We start from the raw sequence: 27,212 nt of genomic DNA, 5'->3' as shown, positions 1-27,212 counted from the left end.
GAGTGAGGAGATTGCAAGAAAGCCCTGAGATCATCCACTCATAGCTCTGTGATTTGATCTGATGCCTTTCAGTTAGATCACAACATATTTTTTCTCATTTCTTCTTTTTAGATAAGAAACCTGAACAGAACCCGGCTTCAAAATGTAGAATCTCATTGGGACAGAAGTTGGCAAAGACAGGAGGGCAGAAGGAACCGCTTCCCTAGGAAACTCACGCCAATGAGATTCCATTCCTTCTTTCCTCCTTTTTTCTCCTTTTCATGATTTCCTCTCCTTTTTTCTTCCTTCCTCCTTCCTTTCCTCTTCTTTCCTTCCTCTCTCCCTGCCTTCCTTTTTTTCTTTCCTTTCTTCCTTCCTCTCTCTCTCCCCCTTCTTTCCTCTTGCCTCTTTGCCTAAGGAAAATGGCTTAATCACGTTGAATTTAAGATATCTGCCGTCAATAGGGGGAAAACCTTCCTCAGACCAGAATTGGTTATCAAATCCCACCCAACCCAGCACAGCCAGCAGGACTGCCCTTGCATGACCCTGTTGCATCTTGGTTAAGGAGAACATCTGGGGGGATCATGTGCCGGCAAAGCACCCCACCTTATCTCACTGAGTAATTCACCCAGGACTGGGAGGAACCTGCAAGGGGAACAGCATTACATCAGCCCTGTGCTAAAAAACAAATTTCTAGAAAAAAAGCACAGAGTTTTAAAAATGTATAAGTATCAAGGCAGAAGTGATGTGGAACCTCAGGGGTTTGGGAATGCAGACTCTGGGTCAGATGAGCGGGGCCAAATCTGGGCTTTGACCCTTAGGAGGCGTGTGACCTGAGAAACTTACTTCAACTCTCTGTACCTCTGTTTTCTGGTCTCCAAACTGGGGGAAATAATGGTGCCCCTTTCAGAGGCTTGTTGTGAGGATTAAATGAATTAATATACATAAGGAATACATAAATATTTTTATAGTGATGAGAAGGCATCTGAAACTCCAGTCTTATTCAACAAATGTAAATGAAACCAAGTGAGATCAATGAAAAAGGAAGTAGAGAGGAAGAGAAGGGAAAAGCTGAGATTTCTACCCCAGTTTGAAAATTCTACTGTTTGGAGAAAGGAAGGTGAAGGAGGGTACCTGGGATGCCTGTGAGAGTGTCATCTTGAGCCCTAAGGTGCTGCCCTCTGTGATGCCCAATCAGGTAGGGCCTACCTGAATTGCTACACAGTTTACAATCCTGTTTTCCCTTCACCCTAAGTGAAGGGGCTTTGCAGCTTTCCTCTTCCCCTGGGAGAGGGAGGAGCCAAGCCCCATAGGGCTCTGGGCGAGGACACTAGGCCAGGCTTAAGACACTGAGGCCAGGGCTTCCATCTGTCCTTCCTAGAAGGCAGGACCTCCCCATCTGCTTCATAAAGGCTCCCTTGTCTTTCTGCATGCACACTAATCTCTGACAGGCAGCTCCCAGGAGCCAAGAGGCAGTGGGAACTCTCTAGCAAATTGGGCAAGGAAACAGCAATCAGAAGCCAATGGGATCAAAGTGCCCCCTACTTTTCTTCAAGAAATTCCTATCCCTGAGGCCCCAAGGCACTGTTGGTCTGAGAATTGTCTGGCCCAGTGTCATAGGGTAATATTTCTCCTAAAGCAGATACAGAGTCACTCTGCTGGGGTTGGGGTAGCAATTTGGGGTAGCCCCAGAAAGAAACTGAAAAATGAACTCCTGTGTCAAAAGTCAATGTTGGAGCTCCATATTGACCTGCCATTTTGACTCAGGAATGTTTCTACTTGGGTTTACTTTAAAATATCAAAACAAATCCAGGCGAGGTGGTGCATGCCTATAATCCCAGTGGCTTGGGAGGCTGAGGCAGGAGGATGGCAGGTTCAAAGCCAGCCTCAGCAACAGCGAGGCACTAAGCAACTCAGTGAGACCCTGTCTCTAAATAAAATACAAAATAGGGTTGGGGATGTGGCTCAGTGTTCTAGTGCCCCTAAGTTCAATCCCTGGTACCTACCACCCCCCAAAAAATCAAAACAAAATAGTGATGTGGACCCATCCTTTAGGAGAAGGAGGATGATATGGAGGAAGAAGATAAGAACAGGGAGCAACCTCTCAGGGCATTGGCTCAGGATGGGAACCCCACAATATGTTCAGATTTGGTTTTAGTGCCAAGAAGTAAATAAAGGCACAGGAAATTCATAATCCTTTAGAATAGAAGAGGAGGCAGGCTCTGCCTAACAGTAAGGCCACTGAAAGCCTTAGAGAGTGTCATGTAGAATAGAGAATTCAAAAATGTATGAAAATACCCCTTAGCCCTTTAGGAATTCTGAATGCAGTCCTTTTCAAGGACATTCTTTAAACATTATGTTTTTTTGGGAAGTCCGACAGTACTCTCTCATGAGACTCAGTGATGGTGACACTTAATTCATCATCTCCATGTAAAGTACAGGAAAAAATGAAACCAAGAATGTAGGCAGCCCTGAGGGAGCTGATGGGGTAGCCACAGTGTCCACACATTTGATGGTCCTGAACAAGTCACTTGGTCTCAGTGTCCCTTCTATAACTTGGAATGATCACTCTTCCTCCATAAAGTTACTACATTCATGTTTTTGCAAAGGTTGAGGAAGCTAGGTTAAGCATTAAACCTTCATCATGCAAGCTGTAAAGGTTGACTCTTTCAATATGCACTGTGATTCCTCCATGGATATTTTAAGTCCAAAGTGAATCGTCAGATGGTGGTTGTTTGTTTTTGTTCTCAGAAAAGGAAATTAATCAACTATGTGCCACACATAGTTCTAAAGTATTAACCACATTAACTCCTCTCTTTGAGGTTGATAAATGTCATGTATCCCATGTTACAGATGAAAAAGCTAAGGTTGAGAAGAACAGAAATTCCCCAAGATTGTGCACAAGTAAAACCTGGGATGTAAACAGACAGCTTGGCTCAGAATTCTGTGTTTTTTCACATATGCTATTCTATTGTTCAAGGGACCAAGTTGTTACTTTAATGTTTTCGTAACCAATAAAATATACCTATTTCCAAACACTTTGCACATTTATTTTTCTCCATTCTCTTAAAAAATTAACAAAAAAAAAAATGGAAAAGCTTCCGATCAGTGAGGTCCCAGGCACTACTGGTCTGAGACTCTGTGATGTCATTAAGATAATACTGTTCCCAAAGTAGATGTTGATTTGCTTTTCCAGGGTTGGAATGACCAGAGCTGTATTAGATCTCTACTGCTGCACAATAAATCATTGCAAAACTTAGTGCCTTAAAACAACAGATGTATTCTCTCACAGTTTCTCCTGGCCAGGAATTCAATCATGGCTTAGTTGGGTGGTTCTGCCTCAGGGTCTCTCTTGAGGGGTTGTAGTCAAGATGCCCTCTGGGGATTAATCTGAAAGTTGAGGGTTGGTGGTGTAGTTCAGTGGTAGAGCACCTGCCTAGCATGCCTGAGACCCTGGGTTCCATCCCTAACACCGCCAAAACCAAACAAAACAACCATCTGGAGGTTTCACTGGGCTGGAAGACCTGCTTCCAAGATGTTACACTCCTCTAGCTATTTTGGTGGAAGGCTTCAGTTCCTGGCCACATGGACCTTTCCATAGGCTGCTTAAGTGTTCTCATGACATGATTCTGGCTTTCCCCAATCCCCAAAATCCCAGTATATAAACACATGTAGAATTCTCAAATTGAAATAATAATTTTCCACTGGTTAAGTTTTAACCTAAGTTTTTAATTAGGGTCTCCACTGGCCTTTTTGCTAGACTATTTTCAGAGTTTCTATGTAAAAGAAGACCTGGATATATCTGAGAGATGGCGCTGTGGGTTGAATTGAGTTCTAACCACCAGCTAGCTAGTGACCTTATTTGGAAATAAGGTTATCATAGATGTAACTAGTTAAGGTGAGGTCATACTAAAGGAGGGAAGGCCCCCAATCCAATGAGAGTAGTCTCCTTATAAAAAGGGGAAATTTGGACACAGACATACAGGAAGAATGCGATCCGCACATGAAGGCAGAAATCAGGGCAATGGATGCTTCTATGAACCAAGAAACACTGAAGATTGACAGCAAGACACCAGAAACCAGGAGAGAGCATAGAACAGATTCTCCCTCACAGCTCTCAGAAGAAATCAGTCTCACCAACTTGATCTTGGACTTCAGCTTCCAGAACTGAAAGGTAAAACATTTTTGTTGTTCTAGGTCACCTCGTCTATAGCACTTTACTACAGGAGCCTAACACAGAAAGCTACAGACCGACAGACTCCAAGGACAAGGAGCCATGGCTGTCTAGGCTCCAGGGACTGACCGTGGAGCTTTCCTCAAAAGATTATACTTCTGACCTCTTTTCCTGCAATCCATTAAAACGTACAAGCAAACAAAAAGCATCTGACCTTCAAAAAGCACATTCCCAAGCAAAACTGGCAAAACCACAGAATGGACACTCAAGGTTTCCTGATCTCACCAAAGAAAAGAGGAAATTTCATTTCTTTTCATGACCACAAGGTATTTCCTAAGCTCATGAAGCACATTTTTTTCCCTGCAGAAGGTCTTGTCTTAAAGGCCACCACCATCCCTGTCCACTGGCCTCCACCATCCGACAGGATAAAAGATGGGAATGTGGGTGGAGATGAGAGGGGACACCAGAGAGTTTCGGCTCTGCTTGTTTATTTTGAGATACACTTGTGCTTCGACTTGGACCATTGCAACTGTGGTCAAAGGACACAGAATCTGAAGAACACAAACAAAGCGAACTGTGGCAAAGGGCCAGAGTAAAGTTTTCTTCAGCAGCTTACAAGGGGAGCCATTTTGCATGGCCTTTTATATGCTAATCACAGCCCCTTCCGATGTATTGAACTTTGCAGCAAGAAGGAAAAATAAATAAATAAGGCTGACTAATGGCTCGTTTCCCCAGAGGCGGCTTTTTATGGGATCATATGTTTTTTCAGCTTCCTCGTCGCAGTTTCCTGCTTGGACGCTAGGAGCCCTTGACATTGGCTATGACTTCGAGCACTCTGGACAGCAGCCGAGCCGCCCCTGAGCGGCTGGACTGGGGTCCAGCTGGACCACAGCACCTTCCCAGGTCACAGCCAGGGCGAACCCTGTCCCCTTCAATGAGCAGCGCGCAGTGGCAAGTCTTTCATCACCTTCCAGGTCGAGCATGACCCTTCTTATCTGATGTGGTGGAGAAAGCGTGGGGGGGGAGGGTGATTGGGAGCCTGTTCCAGTTCGTGGGAATTCAAAAGCAAGCGCAGCAACTCGAAATTGTGGTCGGTCCTCTCATATTTGCCACTGTTCCTTCCAACATCAGAGTGGATGATGGGAATTAGACAGTATTGAGTGAAAAATCCCCTCTCTGCCACTGAGTGACGAAGAGCAAGGAGCTTCACTTCTTAGCAGTAAAACGGTAGGTGATGAAACCTGCCTCGTGGAGCTATTTTGAGGACCCCATGGCAAGTAGTAGGTGCTCAATAAATGATAGCTAATGTCATTATCAGGTCTTCCAAAGGCCCATACCATAAAGAATCTCTCCTGGCAGACGAACATATGGAAATATCAAGCAAAGTGTGTTGGAACGGACCACATCTTGCAGTTGGGTTGAATAACAAATAAACAAGCAAAAATAACAATTCAATGACAGTCTTCCTGTTCTCTCTGTGTAGCTTGGGCTACTTCTGAGTGGGAGAAAATAATTCTGGAATGTCTCTTGCTAAGTCCCCCCCCACCCACCCACACTTTCAGAGGGCCATGAAGCAAGGGAATGGAGCAGAAAGAAGAGAGAGAAAGAGAATTTTTGTTCTTTTATTTTCCCACCTTGGACTATGATGGGGGGGGGGCAAATGGGTTGATTAAAATGCACTGCCCTTGTACTCTTGGGTAATTGCAGTTTAATTATACTTAGACCAGTGGTTTTATCATGTTAAATTTGGGGAAAAGTCACAAGATGAGTCATGGAAAAAAGTTTTGATAAAATTGTGGAGACTCAGGACATCTGTGATTTTTTTTTCCCCTTGCCTCACTCCTTCCCTTCTTTCCTGACCCACCCTTCTCTGCCTGCCAGCAGGGCCCTCTGCGGGAGCCCTGTAGAAAGTTCCCTTCCACCCTCAGCATCTCCTCCTCAGCCGGGGGCACTGCCGGAGCAGGCCACCAACTAAGCTGCACAGTCAGTGACCTCTTCCCTGCATCCTCTGGTGGAAAAGCTGGAGCCCGGCTCCTGTGGACTTAGCCCAGGAAGCCGCAGAAACACACGACAGAGGAAACCAGTGCTGTGCTCCAGACCACGGAGCTTCCGGCTCCTGTAGAAGAACCTGGAATCTGCTGCTTTTCTTCATAAAATCAGGCTCTGGCTTCCAAGTCTGTTGCCTCAGAAGGACTGGGGTGTTCCCTTGCTTATGGGGTCTTATTGCAAAGTCACCAATGTTCTGCCCTCTCATTGCCTCTCAGAGGTTGAACCTTTAAAGAGTGAGGATCAGAACATCCCTAAAGTTGTGGAGGACAAAAAAGAGATTCTGACATCATGTTCAGAGGATGGCCAAGAGGGAAACCAGAATCATAGTCTTTGAAAACAGCAAGAAGCACACCTATTCTGCAATGGCAAGATTATCTTAAAAAAAATTAACAACATGTTAAAGCTTTAAAGTGCTTTCACATAACTTAGAATTGAAATGCTGAGCATTCCTACTGTCACAGGATTCCCAAAAACTATCCCGCTGGCTGTTTTTCTTCTTCATGAACTATTACCCTTGATTATAGAAGCATCAATGTGGACTTGAAGACCTGCTCACTTACAGACAGGGAGAAGCTACAGGCCCCAAGTTTCAAGAAATCTGTGAACATGTTCAAAGTGTCTTTGGAGCACATGTCAACGTAGGTCTGATTTAACTGCAAGGTTGATAAAAATGGAGGCCTAAAATACTGATTTGGTCAGGACACATGGCCAGTGGGTCTGGATATCTCAAACTCTTTCCAGTACAGTAGAGCCTCGTAGGTTCTGTGGGATCCTTGTTCTGTGGAATGCTCAGGCTGGCTTGAACAAGTTTCTCTCATGTAGCATTTCTTGAACTCTCTGAAATGCCAATGCACATGGCAACTCTCCACAAGAGGGATGATATTAAACAAATAGTGAACATATTTGACAAGGGAGTACTTAGCACAGTGATTAAAAAAAAAAAAAAAAAAAAAAACAATAATGGTTTTTCAAAGTGTGGTCCCCAGACCCAAAGCGTCAGCCTCACCTGGGAACTTGCCACACATCAGACTTTTGTGGAGTCAGTGGAGGAAGGGGCCCAAAACATGAATCTTTGATGAGGACCACGTGATGCTGGTGTTTCTGAGGCAGCCTATTTCTACAGAGAAGCCACTTTGGTAAACACTGAAATAGAAGCGGCTGTGTGGCACTGACCTTAGGGTATTTGGTTCCAGAAACAAAAGGAAAATCAGGAGGATAGGCTCTTCCTGAGGCAGCTGGTTTTCCACTTAGGAAAGGGTGATGTTAATTGTGGTTGTGATGGATCCAAACTACTTCTCAGAAGTGAGAAACCCATTTGTGCCTGCCTCACTGCAACTAATCAAATTTTCCCAAAAAGGCCAGGGTGTAATACCTCAGCTCTGATTCTCTGATGTGTAGACCTTCTCTGGCACCTGGTGGAAAAGTCAAGATCCTACCAACCACTGGTGATTTACTATTTCACAGATTTCCCTTCCTTCCTTCCTTCCTTCCTTCCTTCCTTCCTTCCTTTCTTTTTTCTTTTTCTTTTCTTTTCTTTTTTTTTGGTAAGGGGTGCAGAGAAGGTGATCAGATGTTAGGCATCTGTTGTCACAGAAATAATGAAATATGGATGAATTAAGTGCCACAAGAACAGAATAGAGGACCTGACAAGGTCTGTAACATTTGTGAGAGGAAAAAAAGAAAGACAACAGGGGGAAGGGAGGGAGGAAGGGAAAGGAAAAGAAAAGGAAGGGAGGAAGAAGGGGAGTGGGAGGGAGGGAGGGAGGGAGGGAGGGAAGAATGGATAAACTTTAAGGTTCAGGAGCTGCATGGTCCCACTGGTTGATCCTGTGCATAGACCAGATTGTCCCCTGACCACTTTCTCAGAGGGACCATGACTCACGGGCAACTAAGCAGCACTATTTTGTGCACAACTGGCCTCAGCTGTCCACATAGCCAATGTGACCAGTGAACATGGCCAAATTCGCCCAAACCATGAGCTCTACTTTGATGGTAAATCTGTCCAAAGCAAGGTTTATATTTCTTTCCCAACAATACTTTGTGTTAACCAAAATTCTGGTAATCCAGTATGAGGCATGTCTTTTCCAGAAGTTGCTCAAATGCCAAAGAAGGCAAAGAGAATTAGTAGAAGTAGGATAAATAGTTCCACAGGTAAGTAACTGAGGATTAAGTGAATATGTTCTAAAGATGTTAAGATTTGATTTTGATTGGTCCTGAGGACACTTTCATGATAATATTCTGAACAAATCATCCTTGAATACTTTTTCTGACCTGGAAGCCAGCCTAGCTAACATCTGTCGAAGCTTCCTAAAAATAAATATCACATATATTCCATTACCTGAGTTGTGAAGGAAAACATTGGGGAAGCCCTCAGACTTTTGACTTATGCAATAATCACCTGTAACAACAGAAAGATTATCTCCTACTCAGTACAGATCATAGTCCCGAAATCCACCTCAGCATTTTGACTAAAGCCTTTGAAGGTTTTAGTCTTGGCACACTGTAGCCATGATAGGGACTGCTACCTGAAGTCCAGGAAAAATTATAACCATACAGAATTGGCTTAATTTCCCATCCCAGATTTGGCACTGAAATCCCAGCAGCCTCTGTTTCTTGGGCATATTTGTAGTGAAGGGAATGAGAAAAAGAATGAGAACCACTGCATTCAAGCTCTATGAGCACTTTACATATGCATTTTCATGCCGTCAGTGACATATTCTGACATAAGTGATTACCATTGCATTTTACAGATGAGAAGTCTGAGGCTCATAATGTTAGGTGACTTCACCAAGCACACCACTGATACTCCCAGTCTCCTGCCACACACACAATACACACACAACATACCTGCTTGTGTTAGGGTGAAAAACACTTATCATACTTTATTATAAGAACCTGTGTTTTCTGAGTGATGGCTTTTGTATCCCAATGGTGCTTGTGGCTAGTGACCAATACCTATGTGCTGGGTATGATTTATCTTCAGTCATTCTGCCTCCTTCATGAATTTGAAAGCTTCTGAAGAAGAAAAAGGCCATTGAAACTCTCTGAAGACACTTCTCACCTCAGAGGTAGAGGCACTTGGATTCTCCTTGCCTCCGATAAACCAAGTAATGTCATCTTGCTGGGTAAGGACATTCTGTCACTCATTCCAATAATTCTTCATGGAGCTTCTTCCGTGCATAAGGCAGTGGGGTTGAAAATGACTGGTGGGGCTGGCAGAGCCCTGTGATATAACATGGCTCATCATCCCAAGGACAGATGCAGTAAATAATCAAAACTTGAGACAGGAAGTTGAAAGTGCCATGAGAAGGACTGAAAAGCATCACAGAATTCTGGGGAGGGGGGGGTGCCAAGACTGCATCAGTGAAGGGCACCAGAGAAGGCTTCGAGGAGCTGGTGTTTGACATGGGCTTTCATGAATGGCTTAAATAGATTCCATCAAGGCTGAGGGAAGCTGGAACACTTTGCAAGAGGAGATGGCTGTCTGAGCAGGCACAGTGAGGAGGTGAAGCTATGAATGGGTTTAGGGCAGGAGGGCATATTCTATTTTCCTGGAGCAGGAAAGTCATGAAGGACGAGAGAAAACTGGAAAATTAAGCTGGGGTCAGATCATGAGGAATACTCAGCTAATTTTGAGTAGCCACACCCGATGCTATTTCTACTGTGTACTTGATCCCAAAAGAGCTTAGGACCCATCAAGGAACCTAACTTTCCCCATATGACCAGCAGTTCCCTCACTAGAACGCAGCCTTGGCACCTGGCCCACCCAGCACAGCACCTGGGACACATTAAGCCTGACATAAACATTTGTTGGATTGAATTGGGAGGACATCATGGAAACATTCCCAGTGGTGGAAGCTGGGGGTAGAAGGAGGGTTTATGGCAAAGCTTTCCTTAAAGATCCAACATTTAAACAAATAATAGTCATGACAGCCTATATACCAGTGACCAATCTGTCCTTCCGCCAAAATTCCCATGACACCCAGAAATAGCGGTGCAGCAATGTCTTGAATCCCAAGGTTAGTCCACAGCACTGGCCTCACCAATGGGCCCTCTTCAAGGCAGCTGTCAAACAGTATTCCTGTACTGGAGTCTAATGTAAGCTCCAAATACATTCTCACTCCACAAATGTTCATTTTACTCCAGGAAGGCTGCAGTCACCACATCTAGGCATGGGAGGAAATGTCTCCCAGCAGGAGGATGTCACTCACAGAATGCTAGAGATGGGAGGATTGTCCCATGCCTGGTTTGGAACTACAAGTATGCAATGGGTGAGCAGGACAGACATGGTGGATCACCTGTCTTTGGTGGCATTATAAAATATATATTGACATCCAGCTACCTTTCGTTCTGAGGTTCTGGGGCAAGCCAAACTAACTGCAGCCATGTCTGCAGAACACAGAATAATCTGGAGATGAGATTGGAGAGTCTATGGAAGTCTGAGGGAGGACTATTAAAAGCCCACAACAGAGTTGGGTACAGTCGAGATATTTTCATGTTATTTGTGGAGGTCAACTATGGCTTGATGGGGTTTTTTGCAAAGTTTCTATAAGATACAATTTTTAAGTAAATTATATTAAAACACACATGGACCATACAAAAATAAAAGAAGGAGCAGTCTGAAACAGTGGGAAACACAGGAATTTTCTAGTAGAAAGCCCCATATAGAAAGACTGGGTCTGCAACTTCCTTGCTTTGTGACTTTCAACTGAGTATTTAAACTCTTCAGTTTTAACTGCTCATTATGTAAAATGAAAACAAAAAATACCTATCTCACAGGGCTGTTGTGATGATCGGGGAATAATGTAAACAAAACTTGGAGAACACTGCCTGACAAAGAGTAGAAGCCCAGTGAATGGAAGTGAATTTCATTCTCCCCAGTTTCTAATTTCAATGTCTAATAATTTAGTGTCCTATTTCCCCACACTGTCTAAATGTGTGTAAAATAGGCTTTTCACTTATCTCCGTCTTGGAAACTGTGAGTTGGAAAGAAACTTCAGAGTCATATAGCCCAACCTGGATTTAATCCGAAAGGATAAATTAATATCCTTTCCTAGAATGTTCTCTTGGCACAAAGAACTCTCTCTGCACACTAAAAACAGCCCTACGTATATAGTCAGAGACAGAACCTTCTGGAGAAGGAGGACCATGGAGGGGGTTCTGAAGAAAGCCAAGAGAGATTCCCAAATACATGACTTCTCTGTGGAAGGTTAAAAAAAAAAAAAAAAAAAAAAAAATCCAGTCCTTTGGTCAAAGCTATTACCATTTTAAAATCTACTAAATACAGGGATTGAAGCAGTAGAAGGGTTATAAATAAACAATAAATCATGCAATTATTACTGTTTGAATTTTGGCAAGATAATAAAAAGAGCAAGGGTATAATCAGGAAATAATAGAAAAGATCTGCAAGGCACCCCTGCAATTAGTGATAAACAGAACTTGGCTCAGAGTTGGAGGCCCAATATGGCTCTCATTAAAGAGCCTTGGGACCTGTTCCTGGGGCCAACGTCCGCTAGCTTGGGGAGAAGTGAGGTAACCAAAATGTCATTGCACAGCCCTCCCCTCCCCACAAACTTCAGATAATCTTTTACTACAGTATTATAACCACCTGGGCTGAAATGACTACCTTATGCCAAGTGAAGACCAATCCACAGCCTTCCGAAACTCTAATTGAGATGTTTCCTGTTCTCAGCTTTTAGACTCTTTCCTTTGTAATACCATAAACACACACACACACACACATGCACATACACACACTCACATGCACACTCAGGTACGTGCAGACACTGTGCAGTGGGCGCCTTCACTATTTTTCCTTCCCCCTTTCCTTTCACCTTCTTTTATTAATGGTACCTCTTAAAGAGATAAATGCTCCCACACAAGTGATATCACTTAAACAGATAAATAGTCCACACTGGAAAGACACAGAGCGTATGAGGAAAAACCCTGTCTTATTAGACTGGAAACAGACACACTGTATTAATGCAAAAAAATCAGCATATGGTTCTAATAGGCTTTCTTAAAATGATTTATCAGCTGTGATTAAGCCCTCAACCAGTATGTCTATCTTCATAAATAAAGCAAAAGTGCACCTTGCTCTAAAACATATCTGCAGGATCTTATTACCCAGCCCAGCACACTGTGCTCCATTTACAATGTGGCTCTGGGGAGACAAGAATTTGTGTGCAATCACAAAGTGTGTGCTCTAGAGACACTGCCAAGATTTAGGACTCTTATCTCAGAGATAGTCTTACTAAAAGTCCATTACAATGAAGGCTTATCCCCTTTCCCTCTGCCATGGAGCTCAGGACTGCTGAAATATGAACAGGTAATTAAAAGGATATGCTTGATTTTACAGTCCACCCAGTGACACAGAATCACCAAACAGCTGTTAAGGAAGGGATCTGGCACTGGGAGCAGGTTACCCCTGCCAGTGGGTCGTAGGAAGTGAGGATCATTTAAAAAAAAAAAAAAATCAGACTTGGTCTCTTTCCTCTTTTCTATAAAAAGGAAAAGGGAATGCAAATATTAGTAATCCTCCTCGTTTGGACCTCCTTCTTTGGCTGGCCAATACGTCAAATGGTCACAGTGATCAATATGAAAGGAAGGAGCCTTGCAAAAGACTAAGGCTTGAGGATGAGGAAGTAAGTGCTATGACTCGGAAATAAAGGGGGAGGAACCGGGTAAACAAGTGTGAGTTCACTAAGTTGCTTAAAAACGGCCTGCGTCAACTAGTTCATACAGAGGGATGTGGCTCTGTTGAAATCATTCTTACCCTTTGATTTTAAAAAGTCAGTAAGTCCAGAGGGATGAGCTGCCTAAATCCCAGGAAACAACCACACAGCATTTTCACAGGTAAGCCATTCCTAGCACACACCAGAGCACCATTGCTCCCTTCCCCTCATCACCCACCCATTCGCAAAGGTCAGAGACATGTGTAGCCGCCTTCCACTGTCCTGCGTGAGCTTCTTGAACATCTCTCCTCACGAATATCTTCAGTTTGATTTAAGCAGAAACGCAAGCTCTCAGTACTTTTTTACTACAAACCACTGTTACATGATTTAGACATCTGCTGTGGCACTGTGAGATTTTGTCAAAAGGCAATCAGATTTAAGAAGGGAAAGATGTAAAATCTCAGAAGAGAAAATAACACTTGAGTATTCCATAGATGTCATTTTTTTCCCTGAAAAATATACCAGCACAGTTTATTAGGGGTGCAGCGTGGGGTAGTTGTGGTCTGTGACTATTGCATTCAATTAGGAGAACTATCATAATGAGGTCAAAGTAGCTTCTGTCTCCAGTGGTCACAGACTACACCCCTGGCCCTGGCCAGCTGTCTTGCAATATGTGCCTCTGTTCACAAGGGGGTCTGTGGGAAGGCATGTGTGTTTGAATCTGTACAAACTACAACCACTAATGGTAGAGCAAGTCCAAGTTCTCACTTTGCTGATGAACCAATCTGTCATGCCATCTTCACAGAGCTGTATTTAGATAGCAAATGTCTGTAAGTGCTGGTACTAAATGTCACTGAAGGCAATTCTAGGTCATGATCAGAATGCCTACAAGAACTTCCAAGAAATGGTCAAAGAATTACTCATAAAGCACAGATTTCCTACTTTGACTAAAACATATGCATGAATGTGTACATTCTTATAACACACACACACACACACACACACACACACACAAACACTCCAGCAGAGATCAGGGACAAGGAGGTATTTCCCTATCCTGATGTATGGGGAAGACACTGCTTTCAAGCATGACATCACATTGTGTTATTGTCTCTGAGAATGTGGTGTTTGGATTTCTGTTCCCAGGATCCCTTTGGGACACTTCTTGAGGTCCACAAAATGTCTGAAAAGACATTTTAGGTGAGATGTTGCAGGAGTATATGAAACTAACACTCCCTACCTGGGGATCAGCTCTAACTTCCTTCAGATCTCAGTATATTTATCCAAAATACTTGTATTTATAATTTCTAGATTGTTGAAATGCCATTTTACAGGTGAGAAAACGAAAACACATGTGACTTAGAGAACGACGGAACAGAATTCAGATTCCTTGTCCTCATGCATAACTCAGATGCCCCTCTGCATCTGCTGTTCGTTCCACACCTGGGCTGGTGGGAACAGTGCAAGAAACATTCCAGGCTGTCACTGGGTGGACCAGCAGCATGGAAAAGAGCCTTCCACACATCGTACTGCAAAAGAGGCCCCCAGAATTCTGAACCATCTTGAGCATTCTCTTTCAGCACTGGGGGACCAACTGGTGGGGCTCCAAGGTAGGGTTGTCAAGCACTTTACATTCTGGAGCACTGAAACTTCCTCTCCCCAAGCTCTGGTTAGAGAGCAATGAACAGGAATGCCTGGCTCAACGTGCCCACAAATCCAGCCATAGCCTTGCATTCATAAATCCCCTGGGAAAGTTCCCAATCTTTGTGCATAACAAATCATAGCGGGAAAGCCAGGAAGGAGGTGACTTTTCTGCTAATGGTTGTGATTCAGTGGGACCGGTACTGCATCATCTGTAGTCAATCAACCTGAGAATCACACCAAACACAACCACTTTTCTTCTTTGGGGAGATGGCTGCTTGTAACATAAAGCAAGCCACAGAAAAAGGCTGCTCCCAGCACCAGCGCAGGCCAGAATTGGTCAGCACTGAAGTCAACTTTCAAAGTTTTCATATAACAGATGGTGTATTCTGCACACAACTCAAATCTCAGGGACGCCTGTGGTTGCAGCCACACCAAATCCAAAATGTGAAGTTCTCACTTCAGAAAGAAGGTGGGAATACCCTCAGTGCCAACAAATGAAGCCCAAGCCTGCCCGTGGGACATTCCCCCTTCTCCCTCTAGAACAAATACAATGACGCACTTGTGCCTTCTAGTTGAAGACCAAAATGTCATCTTACACTCTGCTCGCATCTTGCCAGTCATGAATTTATTCAGAAAAGACATGCTTAGAGGAGATGCTGAGAGTAAAATCCTTTTGAAATTTCACTTCATTCAAGAGCCAGAAAAGACATCGGGACCCATCAGATAGAACAGAGTCGCAGGCGCTAACAGACTAAGTGATAACCTTTAAGACTCCAGAAAGCAAAGAAGAAAAGAAAAAACAGTGAGGTGAAGCCTGCATCAGGTGACCCACTGAGCAGGAGGAAGGTGTCACAATGCGTGCCTACCCAAGGGACTCACTCTGACCTGAGCTTTAACCCTGCCAACCTGTAAGCCCCTCTGGTTGGCCAGAATAGCCAGTCCTAAAAAGTGAGGAATGCGGACACAGGTAATTCAGGGGAGGAAATCCACCCTTTTGCTATCAATTTTCCTAGATTTTTGGACTTTGGTGGGAGATGGGTGAAGAACCAGGGAAGTGTCCTACACGGCTCTGATAGGAAAGTCAGCGATTGCACCACAGGTTGGAGTTGAAGGTCAACGTGCTAGAAATATGGACAGGAGGAATGCCCGGAATTCCAGTTCCTGGCCTCAGACTTATCAGTATGGAAATAACTTAACAACACACAAATGTTAAGCAAGGTTCCCAGAGTAAATCATTCCCATTCCTGCCCCTACCCACACTTAACTTTCACCTGGATTTATGAGATGATGGCGGCACAGACGATTTCTTGCAACTATTATACCATTTTCCTTTCCTCTTTTAACAATGCCAATTTCTTCTCACATCTCTGTGAGGGGCCCAGGTAAGTAACCTTGTGACAGATGCTCCCAGAGTCCAATTTTTGGTCTGATTTTTCAAATGTGAGTGCTGTTTTCTGCCTGGACCGGAAGCTTCATCTCTTAGTCATTTTATTTGAATCTGGCCCAGAAAGCAGATCTGTTTTCCTGCTTGCCTTTGGGAGCACTGATGCAAGGCCTGTGGAGAACAGCAGGAGCTTCCTCTGCATATGCAGAGGCCTCCTGTGCCCAGGTATGCAGCTGCCTCTGTGGGCCTGTCTGGTGTGTTGGAAATCCTGAGTTACTCACAGCTGGGGAAATTGGTTCCTTCAGAGGAGAGGGTCCATTTGATGGTGTGATTCCATTTGGGTTAATACCTTGAAATCCTTTTCTGGCTTGCCTGCCTCCAGAGAGGTAAGAAGGGATTTAAACAAGCTGAGGACCCAACCCAGCCTGGAATAGAAAGATCACCTTGATGAGAACATCTCCTGCTGGGAAAAGCTGCCTTTTTCATAGCCCCTAAAGCCAAGCTTCATAATTGTTTTAGTGAGGATCATTCCAGCCAAATAATTCAATTGCACTAATTTTCAGCTACAGTCAGGCCGCCTGATGGGAAGGCAGGGTAGAGCCAGTGAGCAGGCACTGCAGGCTGCTCTGAGCTGACCATGTTGCCTGTGGAGCTCCAGGGTTCTGCTGAGTTTTGGGCTACTTTTTTTCCCCCTGGTCGCTTTTTTTAGCCAACTCTGACCTTTGATCTTTTAAGATATGTTTCATGAATAGAATGTTCTAGAAACAGGACCTGGTTGACCACATGATGATGCAGTATGTAGTAAAATACAGCAGATGCTATGTTGATCAAGCTTCCAGTGCACATCCGGCACCAACTCCTCTACCTTTTAACAATGGGCTTTCCACTGAACCACAAGAGAGAAAGGAAAAGCAGCTTCAAGAAAAAAGTTGTATTTTGTTGTTTTTGTTACTTTTCAACATTTTAGTGGTTTTTTTTCTTTTTGATTAAAATGCACCCTATTTGACAATAATGCTAGGTCTTGAAAGTTACCCTAAAGACCAAGTATCTTGGCCGGACGTGGTGGCACAGGCCTGTAATCCCAGCGGCACAGGAGGCTGAGGCAGGAGGATCACGAGTTCAAAGCCAGCCTCAGCAAAAGCAAGGCACTGAGCAACTCAATGAGACCCTGTCTCTAAATAAAATACGAAATAGGGCTGGGGGTGTGGATCAGTGGTTGAGTGTCCCTGAGTTCAATTCACAGTACCTTACCACCACCAAAAATAAAACCAAGTATCTTTCTTGAACCCTTCAGCAATAACCCCAGCAGGAAGTGGTGATGACTGAGCATGAGGTAACAAGAATGGAAAATAAAGGGAAGATCTGTGGCCTCTTTCCTGAGCACACGAAGGCAAGGAAAGGGGGGTGACAGAGCAAAGTTGAGTCCTGTAGGGAGTGAGTAAAATCTGCCTCTGACAATACCAACAGGACTCAGACATGGTGGGGTCTGTGGGCATAGCCCTCCAAGCAGCTTTGTCAGGAACAGCAGGGTGTATTCAAGGAGGAACACCAGTCCAGTGCTACTGGAGGTTAGAGGCTAATATCTGGGTGCAAGGCGAGGGCTAAGTGTATAAAGGAATTGTCTGGGTGGAGTTCAGTGCTAAGCTGCCAGAATTGCAGGTTTTCTATAGAGAAAGTGTAAACAGAAACCACCTGAGACTGAATATCTCCAAAAACCAAGGAGGCAGAGATGGGACCTTCACAGAGGTAGGAGAAAAGCCAGAACAAGTCATGCATACCACCCACCCAGTCTCCTCTGTCTCACTCCTGTGTTTCTTTGTTTTTCAAATGGGGGAAATATTACTAGTATAACTGTCTGTCATTATTCTCAGTTAACTAAGGGGACCAAAATCAAATTATCATTAATAACATGTTTAAAATGTCCTATATGAACCTGAATATGCTTCATGAATATGTAAATGCTTTGGGCATTACCATACCCAGTCATAAGTGAGCAGGAAACACTGATTCCCAAATGAAAGACCAGATTTCTCTAGCAATTATTATGGTATCTATTAGACTGGATCCAACCCCTCTCACCATCTCCTCTACTCTGTAGCATCAAGTAGAAACAGGAGTCAACTGAGGGGCACCTCAGGGGAGAACCCCCATCATTGGACACAGGAATGCACAAACTTTCCAATTCTGACGGAAGCCTCTGGAAACTTTGGATCAGTTCTCAAAAGGACATCCAGTAGAGACCTCCCTCTATTTCACCACAGTATCTTCCATATGATAGAAAATATAAATAAAGCATGAGATAAATAATTTAAACAATTCATACTAAACTCAGAGAACAAGCAAACCTGCCACAGGTGAGGAGATATTCATCTACGGTTACTGCTACCATGACCTTCCCCTTTTGATTTGCCTTATAAGGCTGGCTTGAAGGCAGAGCTTCAAACTTCCAAACTTAGGCCTAGAAGGGAAGTCCTCAGTCTCAGGAGGTAAGATAATTCTTTACTGTGAAAGTCGGTTGGTAAGGATTCATCTGTTAAGGTCCAAATTATCCAAATATACAACTCTCAGAGGGAGATGATAAACCAATACCTGGTATCCACTTCATCAGTATTCCTTCAAGCTGTGGGCACAAACTCATTTGATATCAAGAGGTCACTCTTTGAAAGATAATACAGTATGCATTTTGCAGCTTTAGGAAACCCTAATTTTCCACTCCAAACAAACAAATAAAAAGTCCTGTGAGTTTTTTTTTTTTTTTTTTTTTATTGTCCACTCTATTTTAAAGTCAAGGCAGAACTTAAGATCACACCCTAGTTCACCCACATATGTGGCAGTGGATAACCGTCTTTAATAATCCCTGGTAGGATTGTACTCATTATTTCTAAATCCCAGTGACCTAAAACATATGAAATAGCTTCCCGTTTATCCACTGGTTTAGTCATTCCCCTGAGTAGGATGCAAAGATCAAGCCAGATTCTCTTTCAACATCAAATTCCACCTAAGATGAGGGCATAATTCTAACCTATGAGGAGGAAGTTGAATGCTATTCACATCTACAGTGTGCTGAAATGGGAGGATAAGAGGAATCCTTCTAACACAAGCCATGGGTATTCCAGCCAGTGGGGTGGGAAAGAAATAGGTTGTCATCTCCAATATCATCGTGGAGGGGTGTTTTCTTTCAGTCATGCTGATAAAAAATGGAAAAGATCAAAAACAGTCTCATCTACTAGGATTAAGCAAACACAGTGACTTCTCAAAACCTGGATAAAACCAAGTTTAAGTTTCAGAATATTCTTTTTCTCTAGAGTTCTGGGGGAGGAAGGGATTGTTTTACACAAGTATCTTAGAAGCAACATGCTAACACAACCGGAAACATGCAGCTGTTGCAAGTTTGCTCAACTTGACATCTTATTTCCCATCCAGCACCACTCATCCCTGCCCCACAGCATGGCCAGGCTGACTGGTGGCTCACAGGAGCAAGGCTGGTGAGAAGGCAAAGGGGCTCCCTCTCTGCACCCTCTCTCTCCAAGGAACTGGTGACATCAGGTAACAGGATTTCTAGGTTCAGAATGGAATCAGATTGAACAGCTTACTTTCTGAACCAAGGCTGACCTGGCCAGGCCCTCTTCTGTGACTCCTATGGAGCTGGGATCCAAGATCTTAAGATTGGAGCTTGTCCCTTGCTCCCATGTGCTAAACAGCCGACACCCTCTGGGGAAAAGACTGCACTTTTCATCATTTGGGCAGGAATTCTAGAGCATGGAAATGTCCTAATTTGCTATTTCTGCATCATAATGAGTCATATTCAGGTCCTATGGGAGAATAGCAACACTTAGCACTTATACAGCATGCTTTTCATCTCAGGTCTTTAACCATGTTAGGCTGTAATGTTATATTTCTCTCAGCAAGACAAAGGAGTTCATTTGTTGTCCCTTCAATTGCCCTTCCTTCCTCACAAATACACAACATCTCTTATATGTTGAAGTTATCTCCTGCTTCCTAGATGTATATTATTCAATCTCTTTTTTTTTAAAAAAAAAAAAGGTAATTAAATATAAAAGATTGATTCACCCTTCTTTTTGTTTTCTCTTATTAAAATCCTGTTTTTCTCTCCTCTAATATGGAACACAGAATCAGCACATATTGTCTACTCAGCGTTTCCGTAAGAGCTAGGTTCTCTTCTTGACTTGATTCTTCAAGCTTTACAGTCTTCTGCATCATCTCTGGACACTGAAGAGCACTGAAGTCTCTGTCTTGGAGGATTCTGGAAGATTCTGTCCATCTCTATACTTAGAACTCTCTACTCCCTTTACTTCTGGCCCAGAAAAGTCTTTCCCATTCTTGTGGAATTACTACACCAGCCAGTCTCTCTTCCCCCTGAATTCCAGACTTGTACATCCATCTGCTGATCCACTATCTCCACTTTAGTTTAAAAACAAACCTCCCAATTCCGCCCCGTGCCCAACCTGCTCCTCCCATAGACCACTCCATCCTTCTAGTTGTACAAGCCAAAATTCTGGTTTCATTCTTGATTCTACTCTTCCTATTACTCCCCAGTCTAATCCATCCCCAGCAAATTCTGCTGCCTTTATCTTCATACTGAATCCAGAATCTAACAACTCCTCCATCTCTACTGTGGGATAATCTGCTCTCATCTTCAATCTAGATTCTTTTAATATCTTCTTAACTGTTGTCTCTGCCACTGCCCTCCAACAACTTACTTTCAATTCAAGAGCCAACGTGATCTTTCTAAAACAATAAGGCAGATCCCATCACTCCTCTGCTTAGAATTGTGCTGTGGCTCCCCATATCACTTGGAGTAAAAGCCAAAGCCCTTTAAACGACCTGCAAGGCCCTCCTGGATCAGGTCTTGGCCTTATCGGCATCTCCCCCCCTCAAAGAAGCCCCTTTGCAATGCCTACAACATGCAGCACGTCATCCAGCCTCAGGATTTTGCACTTATGTTCTCTCAACTCCTAACACTCTTCTCCCCAGTAGGCACCTGGCTCAGCCTTCTCCTCTACATCTCTGCTTACATGTCCATCAGTGAGAAATGCCCTCTCAGGCTCTCAGCCTCCCAGGGCCCCACGCTGCTGCATATAGCACTTATCACCATCTGAAATGTTAGACAGATTCTTCACTTCTTTACTCTTTGTATTGTTTATCATCTTTATTCAATGGTATGCTTATCAAATGCCTTGGACAGTGCCTGGCATATGGTGGACATCTGAAAATATTTCTTGAAAGAAAAATTAGTGAACAAAGGTATCCTGTGTGTTTCAGGACATGGACTATCCTGAGTTCTTAGCCACAGGCAAGCTGAGATTTGTGATGTCTGCTAGTGAGTTACAACATGCTTTTTTTTGGGGGGGGGCGGATCTTATTAAAGAGTTATGAGGCTATGAGTTTACATTCACATAAAACTTTGAGACAATTATGGAATATGTTATCTGCTCTGTGTAACATTGATACAGATATTGGGGCTTTTTGACCTGCTGATACAGATATTGGGGCTTTTTGACCTGCTGACCTGTCCTTAACATATTGGGATGTTTGGGGCAAAGGGTTTCAGGATAATCTATAGAATGTGTAGAACAGGATTTTCTCCAATCGGCAGTTAGATGGCTTAAACAAGGATAAATTCTCTATTTGCTCTTTAACAGGATTTTCTTCTAATCCTCCCCATATTTGTGTATAAAGTACTTAGAGATTTCAAACAAGAACGCTTTTAAACAAACTCTCCAGATAAATTAATCCATCTTCCACTTTACAAAAAAAGTGCTCATGAACCAATGCAAGTCTTTTGTTAAAGGGCTCAGAGGCAAAAAAGAAAAACCAGAAGAACTGGAGATGTCAGATTAAAAGGAAATAACCATCTGAGAGCAGAGAAGAAGGAAAAGAGCAGATAACACTCCAGGGTAGCTAATAAGCTATGTGTTGAATAAGGACTTCGTGTCTCTACTTTTTCAAGAGGCAAAAGAATAAATGAAGTAGTATGTGGAGATGGCAGTGTGCCAGAGATGTCCACATCTGGAGAAATGGTCCAGGGAATAGGTAAAAGGGTATTGTCAAATTGGGGAGCATCCCTCCTACTCTTTATTTCTGCACACCCTCCAGCTTCCAAAGAAACACTAGGTAGAATCCACCAACGGTTCATTTGGCTGTTGGATGAGTTCTGTGCTTTAGGCCTCCAGAGGATACCCTCTAGTGTAGTGATGGCCACCTGAGTAAATGAGACAAAGAAAGAGGAAGCCTCAATAGCCCAAATGCAGACCAGCTTCTAGTGCATGCAAGTGAGGCTGGGGCATGAAACTGTGGCGTCCTAAGAGGCAAACCACAGGGCATGCTGGCTGCAGGACTGCCACCCACAGACCCATCATGAATCATCCCCACAGACTATGAGAAGCATTTAAAAGAAAGAAAACACATAGTTCTACAGTTGCAATAGTCCTTTCTCAATGTTGTTTACCTAATTATTTTAATTTTTTAATGATTTGTACTTCTTCCCAACCCACAAGGCATTTACAGCAACTCACCAAACATGGTTAGCATAAAAATTTTTTTAATTAAAAATCAGGACCAGAGAAAATATGAACTAGAACTGAAAGTCTAGTACACAGAGGAAGTAAAATATGGCTCATCATAGTGTTCTAAAAAGTTCTCCAAGTTAAGCAATAAATTTGGCTTTTTGTTCACCTAGCAGTCAAAGCGAAAAGAGAAACAACCAGTTACACGATTCTCATGTCCAGGAGGAGAAAATATTTCAGTTCTTTGGGGGAAGCAAATCATTTCCTGGAATTCAGTTCTGCAAGAATTCCTCACACTGGCTTCGTATAGGAAATCATGTATAATGCAATGGAGAATATTGAAAACCACACCCCTACCGTGAGCTTCACAAAACCATTCTTGGTGAAATGTCTTTAGGAAAAGCAAGAGCATTAAAACCATTCTACCAGACATGAAGACAACATGGGCCAAGCAGACATCTTTCAATGGCTCAGTTTATCTAAGAAGCCAACTTTGATTATCTCAAGAAATGACCAAACTTAATTCCTCTAACAGTCTTCTACATCAGCGAACCTACCAAATGAGCTAAACTGATTATTCAACCAGAGGAAATTTACTAGATGAGACTTTCTACTTGTCCTTTGCTATTTTCATGGCTTTTCAAAATATATTTCCATTGCAATGAGATATAGAATTATACCTTGTATTTTTATCAAGTTAATTTTTTAAAGTGCTCATAACTTTATTATTTGCCTAGTAAATGGTACTTATTATATAAGTATTTGCTTTCAAACAAGAAAAAGGCACTCTATGTCATTTAGCTGGGTAGTGGACGAGAGTGTCAAATATAAATAGCAAAGTAATTATAAATAAATAAAATGAATTGAGATTTTGTACCCCTCTTATATTTATATCAATTCTTTTTCTGATTTTTTCCCCCTAAAGCTGTACAAACTGAATACAAGCCCTGGCCTATCATGATGTAAGAATGTGACATGAAAAATCTGGTGGAGGGGGATTATTATAATTTCACAGAGAGGAAGATTCAAAGACTTTGAAACACTCAGAGAAATGTCAGTCTTTTAAAATTTCCTCTCCAGTTGGAACAGCTGAAACTTTGGAATTCATGAGTACCTAGCTGGCCCTTCCTTTCAATCATTTTTCACGTTTTAACTTTCTGTTCATGGACTGTGTCTAATTTGTTTTTCAGTATGCTGTGGACATTAGTAATGCTCTATGACAGTGACAAAAAAATACTAAAAAGCATCCTTGTCACCTTTATCTGTGACCCCATCTTCTTTATTTCATCGTGTAAAGTGATTTTATAATTCCCACACAATGTTATTATAAAAATAAAATATATTCTAAAGGATTTCATAAAGTGAATTTCTTACATTTGTATTTATTTATGTATTTATTTATTTATTTATTTTAATGTGATGCTGAGGATCGAACCCAGGGCCTTTATATAAGTGCTGCTAAGTGAGTGCTCTACCGCTGAACCATAGCCCCAGCCTGATTTTCTTACATTTTTAAAAAATATGTTTTTTTAAAAAAAAATGTTTTTTAGCTGTAGATGATCATAATACCTTATTTATTTATTTTTATGTGGTGCTGAGGATCGAGACCAGGACCTCACAAGTTAGGCAACTGCTCTACGGTTGAGCCACAACCCCAGCCCAATTTCTTACATTTTTAAGAACAAATGATCCATACTTGTAACTAACATATTTATTTCACCAACAAGAGGTGTTCAAAAATCTGACCAGGTAACATAAACAGGAAGTAATTATGAATCTGTGGAAGATTATGAAACACACACAGTTATAAGCTGGGCCCAAACCAGATAAACTCCCCTCTCCTGCGGCTGTGATTCAGCTGTTCTCTTACCCTTTGACTCTTGTCTTCTGTGCTCACCACCCATGTAAGGCTGATGCTAAATATTTAGCAAAATAAAACCACTGGTTGAAAATCAAAATAGTGAGTTTATCCACACAGCTTCAAGAATCAGGTAACTTTTTTTTTGCTTTAATTTAATATTTGATACATTTATTTTCTCATGATTTATCCAAGCTTTGGATTCTATCACAATCAGGGACAAACACTTGCAAAGACATGAAGTATTATTTCAAGCAACTTCAATGGACTCTGTGGTGTCACTTGCTTTCCGTGTAGAAGTCTCTAGCCAGTGTTAGGGAAGCACCTCTCCAGGTATCCTCCTAAGCAAACCTACCCGCTTGCTGCTCTCTTCCTCCTGAGCCTTCCTGAACTCGTGCTCAAAGGAGCAGTCCAGCTCGCTGAAGAGGCCCACCTCCTCGCAGTTCTTCAGGAATCTCGTTGGGGTCGGAGTCTGATCTGAAAACAGAGGCCCAGTGATCATAAATGGGGCTCTTTCTCAAAAGCCAGTGGAAGCCTGAACTAAATCCATGAACACCTTCCCCTTGGCTTACTAAGATGCCTGCCATTCATCCACAACCTCCCAGTCCTTTAAGTGAAATGATAGCGGACAAGCAAAGAAAACCATCAACTCCAAAGTAGGAATACAATGGATGGAAGACTGTGGTATTTGGGGACCCCCCACATCTCCCTCTGGACAACTTTACAAGACCTTGCTGCCCTCCACTTGACTGGAGTTCTTATCACTTGATTATGCATTACAATTGTGTAACTTTGTCTTTTTTTTTTTTTTAATTCTTCTTCTAACTGAAAGAAAATGATTTAGCTAAAATCATTCCAAAAATCTTCTGTGCCAATGTTAAGCCTGACTTCAGGGGGGCAGAAAGAAAAGAAACAAAAGACTTTCTAAAGTTTTACAGCAAACAAAAAGAAACAAACAATCATGATAGTTCCTTTTTCTTAATGGGAAAAAACTTCAGCAATTCTATCTCATTCTGAGAATCATAGAAGGATGATAAAAGGTTCCAAGTCAAACACATTCAGTTTCCATCATTTAAAAATATCATTATTAATTTTATTTTCCTTTGCTGTAGCCAAAAGAATGTTCTGAGAATGTTCTTTAAAAGGAAAAGAATTTCTTTCATATTCTTGACTTTCTAGAGAGCTTACTACTTAGAAAACTGGAGAAGTTGAAGTCATGATTTGTGGCATATTTTTGTAGCATTTGCTGTTCATGAAATATTTTCATGTGCATTTTCTGGAATCTAATCTCATAAGATCCTAGGTGGTAGGTAAGGTGGAATTGTGCCTTTATAATCACTAAGGACAGTCATCTGCCTACTGAAGTGTACTTGAGTTGACAAGAATAACAATGTGTGAACTGCCTTTGTAAGAAGACATAAAGTTCATGGAGGGAAGGATAGCCACATAATTTTTTTTTCCAAAATGAGAAAAATTGAGACCCAGAGTGATTGAGGGTCTTGCTTCAGTTCTCCTGGGTAAATGATGGCGACACCAGGATTACAACCAAAGCCTCAGTGTTATTTCCATTGTTACATGTGTTTTCTCTACCTAAGCCTATGATGGACACTGCCAGATTGATGGTGGCATTTGTCCACCAAACCTACATGTAGCCTCAGCAGCTCCTTCTACACAGTTCTTAAGCCAGCACCACCAGGCAACTGATGAGTACCCCGAATTTGAAACAAATCTGCCATTCCTACACTCTATAAATATCTATATTACAATCAATTAGAACTACATTTACTTCTCTAAATTATGTGGAGTAGTTAATCCCAGTAAATCAGTAAATATCCACAGAGCTTGAAAGACTATTTTAATATCCATGAAGCAGAAAATGGTTGGATATCTCCACTGAATCAGCTTTTCATTCACTATGAGAAAGGGACATTAAAATTCCAAAAGGTTGACTTGGATTCCAGAGCAGCAAAAATCCCATCTGTATTCTTCCCTATTCTTAACCTGATCTCCAAGATATGAAGCTGTCTTGTTAGTCTGCAGAAAGCCAACCACAGATGATCATAAATTGGGCATTTATGAGATTTGGAAAAGATCGGCTTTTGTTGAGAATTATTTTATTAGCACATTAATTAACTTATTAAGATGTATACATATATATCTATGCATTATATATTTATATATAAAACTATTGCATGCTTATGGAAGTCAAAATTAATATTTGTGCAGGACTTTGTCCTTTACAAACATTTTCACTCATATTCTGTAGAATCCTTGTACTTCTATAAAGTAAATAGGGTGAATAATATTTTTTAAATTGAAAAATAAACTTCCTCACAGAAGGTCTCACAACTTGTAGCCATCTCACCACTAAGTTATCGCTTACTGTCAGACACAATTCCTTTTCAATCTAAATTCTGTGCTCTTTGCCCTCCGGGGTCCAAAAGGTTCTAATGTATGTGTGTAAAAGACAATTTTGACAATCCAGATACCTATATTTGAAAACAGCATGATTCTGGAGAAGTTACTCATATTTCCTGTCCTTCGTATTTCTTATCTTTCAAAGAAAGTTCTAAAGTTTTCAGATTCTATAAATTCTAAAGTCACCCCTCTAATGGGTTAGCTTCAAAAGTCACTGTCCATAGGCCAAGAAATATTTGACTATTAAAAGGACATCAAATGGGAACATCAGTAATGGTGGGAACTAGTGATAAAGTCAGAAGTAAAGCTTAGATATGCAGTTTTCTGACTAGAAGATGTAAGGCAAATACAGAATAGAAATAAAAGGTGTGTGTGTGTGTGTGTGTGTGTGAGACAGAGAGAGAGACATAATTTTATCATGAATTGGTTAACCTAATATCTCATGGTTTTTCTGAAATAGAACCATTCTTGGAACCATTTATATCCTCCATACAATAGAGCTGCA

The 27,212-nt window shown here is 42.1% G+C and overlaps 1 protein-coding gene across 4 annotated transcripts in view; it reads right to left on the bottom strand.

Moving 5' to 3' along the window:
- The window catches only part of Creb5 (cAMP responsive element binding protein 5), a 402,319-nt gene that overhangs the window by 285,085 nt on the left and 90,022 nt on the right, over positions 1-27,212 (bottom strand). For all 4 annotated transcript variants that reach the window (XM_058573158.1, XM_046426059.2, XM_058573160.1 and 1 more), the window contains one exon: positions 24,645-24,766. In XM_058573158.1, coding sequence (XP_058429141.1) covers positions 24,645-24,766 — 122 coding nt within the window. The remainder of the gene's footprint in view (positions 1-24,644; positions 24,767-27,212) is intronic.

This window comes from Marmota monax, unplaced genomic scaffold, assembly GCF_021218885.2.
Source record: "Marmota monax isolate L192 unplaced genomic scaffold, Marmota_monax_Labrador192_F-V1.1 WCK01_AAM20220418_F8-fsc00133, whole genome shotgun sequence".
Taxonomy (NCBI): Eukaryota; Metazoa; Chordata; class Mammalia; order Rodentia; family Sciuridae; genus Marmota; species Marmota monax.
Note: the sequence above shows the minus strand (reverse complement) of the source record. Positions and strands in the feature narration are given on the sequence as shown.